Source organism: Watersipora subatra, chromosome 3 (genome assembly GCF_963576615.1).
Source record: "Watersipora subatra chromosome 3, tzWatSuba1.1, whole genome shotgun sequence".
NCBI lineage: Eukaryota > Metazoa > Bryozoa > Gymnolaemata > Cheilostomatida > Watersiporidae > Watersipora > Watersipora subatra.
Window position 1 is genome coordinate 20552117 of NC_088710.1, and position 5310 is coordinate 20557426.

Genomic DNA, 5310 nt, shown 5'->3' on the forward strand with positions numbered 1-5310 from the left:
AGCTCGAGTGGCCAGACTTCAAAAGGTTGCTCTCTCGCTTTGTACCTGTCCCAACCCTGTCCTATAGGTGATAGCTACTATGGTGTCTTTGAGTGGAAGGTGTCAATTTATGTTTATATACAGATGGATGTACCAGCTGAGGACCAGGTTAACCTGCTGCAACAGCCTCTTGCGATGGGTTATATTGTCTCGACAGCTCCTACAGGACGGCTGCCGAGCTGGTTCTACTCGACAGCTCCCCAAACGGAAGGCGCATGTCCTGTCGTGCTCAAGGTAAGGAGTTGCAGAGATTTACTTGGCGTATGATACCGTATTTAGTGGTTGACATTTTAGCCGCATAAACAGTATGCCTGGCTTGTCGTTGTAGCCAAAGTGTTCAATATAATTATTTGTTATTTTATATTCTTGTAGTTATATGGTATATCTTTTAGTTTGTTATTTCTGGAACAGAGCTTTTTATACGAACATAACTTGCTATCTGTTAGCGAAATGAAGTCTCTTCCTAATTGCTGTCAGTTACTATTTACATATATTACTGCTATATATTATTATATATTGCCATTGCTATATATTATATATAACTATTATATATATTTACTATTAACATTTCCTATTAACATTTACTATTTCATTAAACGGTGTTTATGCTAAGAACCTTTTGCTACATTTTATCTCCATTTTATAGTCGGCACTGCATTTCCATATGGTTTGCTCGCAACAAAACCAGGATGACTACAATCATATGACCTCATCCAGTAACCAGCAGTCCAATACTCATCCCCTTGACTCTGGCATGACTTGTGATGTTCTCAGGTATAGCTTGACACACACATTGAGGTTGATTGTTTTCCATTCGGGTATAGTATAACATGTATAACCTATTTTGCATGTATGTATAACTCGTAATGTATGCGTGTGAAACATGATGTATGCGTTTATAATGGGTGATAGATGTTTGTAACATAGGATGTATGCTTGTGTAACATATGATGTATGCTTGTGTATCGTATGACGTATGCTTGTGTGACATAAGATGTATGCTTTTATAACATATGATGTATGCTTTTATAACATATGATGTATGCTTTTATAACATATGATGCATGCTTGTGTAACATATGATGTATGCTTGTGTAACATAATATGTATGCTTGTATGACATATGATGTATGCTTGTGTAACATATGATGTATGCTTGTATGACATATGATGTATGCTTGTGTGACATATGATGTATGCTTGTGTAACATGATGTATGCTTGTATGACATGATGTATGCTTGTATGACATATGATGTATGCTTGTGTGACATATGATGTATGCTTGTATGACAGGATGTATGCTTGTGTAACATATGATGTATGCTTGTATGACATATGATGTATGATTGTATATCATATGATGTATGCTTGTGTGACATATGATGTATGCTTGTATGACATATGATGTATGCTTGTATGACATGATGTATGCTTGTATGACATATGATGTATGCTTGTATGACATGATGTATGCTTGTGTAGCATATGATGTATGCTTGTATGACATATGATGTATGCTTGTGTATCATATGATGTATGCTTGTATGACATATGATGTATGCTTGTATAACATATGATGTGCGCTTGTGTAACTTATGATGTACACACGCATAACATATAAAATATGTATGAACAAAATATGATAAGATTTGTTTGGTGTGTCTGAATCAATGTTCACAATGTTTTTTTCAAGCAGCACCAGTGGTTTTGTTAAAGTGAACAATATTATTCATATTGCAAGCTATGTACATCGTCTGAAAGGGTACCATTCTGCCATTGTTGTATCATTACGATTTAACTATGACTTAGTTCTATCCTGGTTTAAATTTAATTATAAATTCTATTTTTGTTTGCTTACCCAGAAATTAGCCTGTTAACTCTTTGTTATCATGTAGTCTACTACTGATATTTGCAACAAAATAGATTAATGTCAATTTTTAAATAATAGTCATTGTTTAGCATCTAAACATGAAATGGAGATCACAGTAGTGTTACACACTGTTACTTGGATATCAAAAAGAATTTCGGTTCACAAACAATCAGAGCTCCAACAATCGTAATGGCATACTTCATGCCTGTAAAGATGGCTGTCGCATTGCAATGATGTTATCTACATATTTTATATTCACTGCGATTAAATTTGTCCATTGTGAGTTTTGTATCCAGAATGGCAAGTAAAGTAAGTACAGGCACGAATGTGGCAATATCTTCAACAACCTAAAAATTAATCGCTTTCAGCCCTGAATGTTCATACATGTATGTATCTCTTTGGACAGGTATGTGCTGGACTCGTACAATCGACTATCATGGCTGACTGTTGACCCGGTAACGAATGATCGGATATCCTGCCTGCCAGTGCATATAGACGCTTTAATGAAACTGTACAATGCCCTTAACACATTTTTATAGCATAATGGTCCTCGTTAACGACTCCCTCCAGCTCCGTCTCCTAACCATACCTCGGTGCTCACAACCATTACCTACATTCAACTCGCACAACCACTTCCTGCGCGAGCTGAACTCTCTGCAAATATAGTGCAATTCTCTATCGCTGAGGGGGAGAATGTGTGTAAATTACTATGTGGCCTCGTCTTCATAAACTGCACATAGATGTATCATATTCGACTGTTGTAAATATCAAGGCTCTTGCACATGTATTTATATATTTTCATACTTTGTCATGGCATTGCTGGCGTGATAGGAGACTCATGAGCTACTGTACATTGATGTTCACGCGCATGTCGCAGTGCTGTTCACCCATTTTCAAGACCAGGATTGAAGAGTATTTTTTTAATAATACAATGGACCGGTTACTGTTTCTCAAATCATGGTGTAGACAGCTTGTTGAAGAAAGGTTGATAAATAATTTTACAGGTGTATTAGATAACATATTTTTTATATTTCATGGCCATTTGTATAACTATTAATGTACAAACAAATGACAGTATTTATACCATTCAATACATTTTGCTTATATACATTCATGTAACAATTATTGGATATTGATGGTGCCAATCCTAGGATCTCGAAAATAATCCCAAAATCTTGCGGAACACATTTGGGTTGTACTGCCTATACTTGGTGTCGCGGAGCATGCTACGTCTCGGAAGTACTTTGTTAAACAGCAGGTCATCATCTATCCAAGCTAGATTATATCGCTTCGAAGCACCCTCTGTGACACTGTTGGCCATGGCATTTAGTTGAAAGCATGTATAGCCAAATGATTCGCCGTCTGTGTGAATGGTCTGTACACAGACTGGTTCATTCATGAGTGATTCGGTAGCGTTGTGATATTTAGCTGACTCCAAACAATGGGCGTATGACATGACTAGAGCATTTGCATGCCTTTGGTCCATTGTCCAATCCTTACTATGCACGAGGAGGAGGGTGTGGCTGTGTGGACAGGAGTAGTCTGAAGTATAGCCCAGGCACCCATCTGTTTTATAGATATGTGATTTCTCTAGATCCACAAAAGCAGTCATCGGCCAAATGTTGTCAATAGTCCTGTCTCTGGTAGCGAGAACTTGCTCTTTACTGGCAAACCTTGATAAAGGTTTGTCACTTGTCAATAGATACAGACTTTTACATGCCAAATAAATCGGATTCTTTTCTAATACAAAATTAGTGTTCATTTGATGCTCTCGAATGAGGCGGAGGTGATTGACTATGTAAGGATCAGTAATAGACAGAGCCTGAAAGCATCTTTGAGTGATCCCTTGGTACAGAAGCTCTGCGGCTCGGCTTTCAGGAATGCCCAACTCAGTTTTATAGTTCCAAATACTAATGTCATCGGGCTTTTTCCTTTTTGGCAGTTTTTCCCTTGTAGTATCCCATAAGTGAGCTTGCAAGATTGTCCTAAAATAATCAGAACTCTAAATTTCAATCTACATGTAGTCAATGTCTCTATCAGTGGCTCATGTAACAATTTACAAATTTTTCAATAATTCAGCTAATTTTGTATCCTTAAAAGTACCTTGGTACTTCAAAAAATCAGCATTGACTTTTCCTTAGAACATCTACATGACACTCCTGATATTTATCGAATTGTAGGCCTATAAGATAGAAGTAAGAGTTTTTGGCGTACATAGCTGTTCTATGAAAAAAACCTATAAAGAAAATGTACTATATGTAAATGTGAAATATCCACTCACTAGATGGAAATGCAACATTCTGACAACATAACGGTGAGAGGAACATGATAGAGATGTACCTCTGTATGAGGTGATCTTGGCCAGGCAATGAAAACTGGTCGAGGTTGGTCAGCACATCTGGAGGAAGTCCACGCTCGATTAGACAATTGGTAAGTATTTGCACTTGTGGCAAACCTTCCCATAGTTTTACTTGATCATTACAAGTGTAGGCAGAGGTTTGGTGCCAGTCTACATGGTCTTCTGAACGAGAAGGAAACATAAACCGTGGATCATCGGGAGGAATCCATACCTGCACATGCCATAAACTGTTGGGCATAAGATGAGGTTTAAACGAAAGAAAAACTATGAACGGATTTCTTTTAATCAGCATGGAGTTATTACTAGACATCTACAACTGCTACAGATAATAACATCAAAGATAAGCATAATACATAATGGATATTGTAAAAACACTTTTCACAAACAATGATAGTTCTAGTGAAGCTGAGGGCATTTTCTATATTACAACGCCAGGTTTGGTCGGGAATATGCGGTTATTTTTAATTAACAAGTTTATTCTTATTTAGAGTAACTACGCATAGGCTTCTACACGCCAAACCAATGAATCAACAACAAACCTTCGTTTTCTTAACACCAAAGAAATTTTCATTTTCAAGCGGATCTATTGGTTCAACTCCTAGGAATTTCATAGCTGGGCGATAATCCATTTCTTTCACTGTGGTTTTTCGTTTATTTTTCCATATATTTTTAAACCAAAATCCTCTTCTGAAAGCGAGCAAAGTTTGCGTTAGACGCATTTTCACCTTTGTTCAATGGCACTAACTTAATTTGAAGGCGTGAGTTGATTTTTGCAACGATTTTATATACATTGTCGGCTCACTTCTAAAACCCCAAATCTAATTGGGTAATCGTTGACCCGGGTATATTATTAGTTGCTGGACTGGTACCCCTACAAAACTGCGATTATGTGTAGTTTCTTTTCGGTTTTACGTCAGTAAAATAACTTTATATATAAGCTCTATGGAAATAGCCTAAAAAGTTTATTAAGTAGTCTAGTTGCGTGTTCGGTTTTTGTTGTCACGCTAAAATCTTACACTAGCTATACTTACCTACTGCTA

General features: G+C 36.9%; 2 protein-coding genes across 2 annotated transcripts in view; one reads left to right on the forward strand and one right to left on the reverse strand.

Annotated features, from left to right (window-relative positions):
* The window catches only part of LOC137389742 (mediator of RNA polymerase II transcription subunit 13-like), a 41681-nt gene extending 38656 nt beyond the window's left edge, over nt 1–3025 (forward strand). Inside the window, exons 28-30 of the mRNA XM_068075827.1 lie at nt 124–273; nt 686–813; nt 2318–3025. Coding sequence (XP_067931928.1) covers nt 124–273; nt 686–813; nt 2318–2450 — 411 coding nt within the window. The 3' untranslated portion in view covers nt 2451–3025. The remainder of the gene's footprint in view (nt 1–123; nt 274–685; nt 814–2317) is intronic.
* Nucleotide 3026: 1 nt separating this feature from the next.
* Nucleotides 3027–5060, reverse strand: LOC137389743 (large ribosomal subunit protein mL37-like). The gene is made up of 3 exons (XM_068075829.1): nt 4810–5060; nt 4252–4481; nt 3027–3896 (listed from the first exon to the last, which is right to left on the reverse strand). The coding sequence occupies exons 1-3, from the start codon at nt 4987–4989 to the stop codon at nt 3059–3061; spliced, it is 1248 nt and encodes a 415-aa protein (XP_067931930.1). The 5' UTR covers nt 4990–5060; the 3' UTR covers nt 3027–3058.
* Nucleotides 5061–5310: the final 250 nt, after the last annotated feature.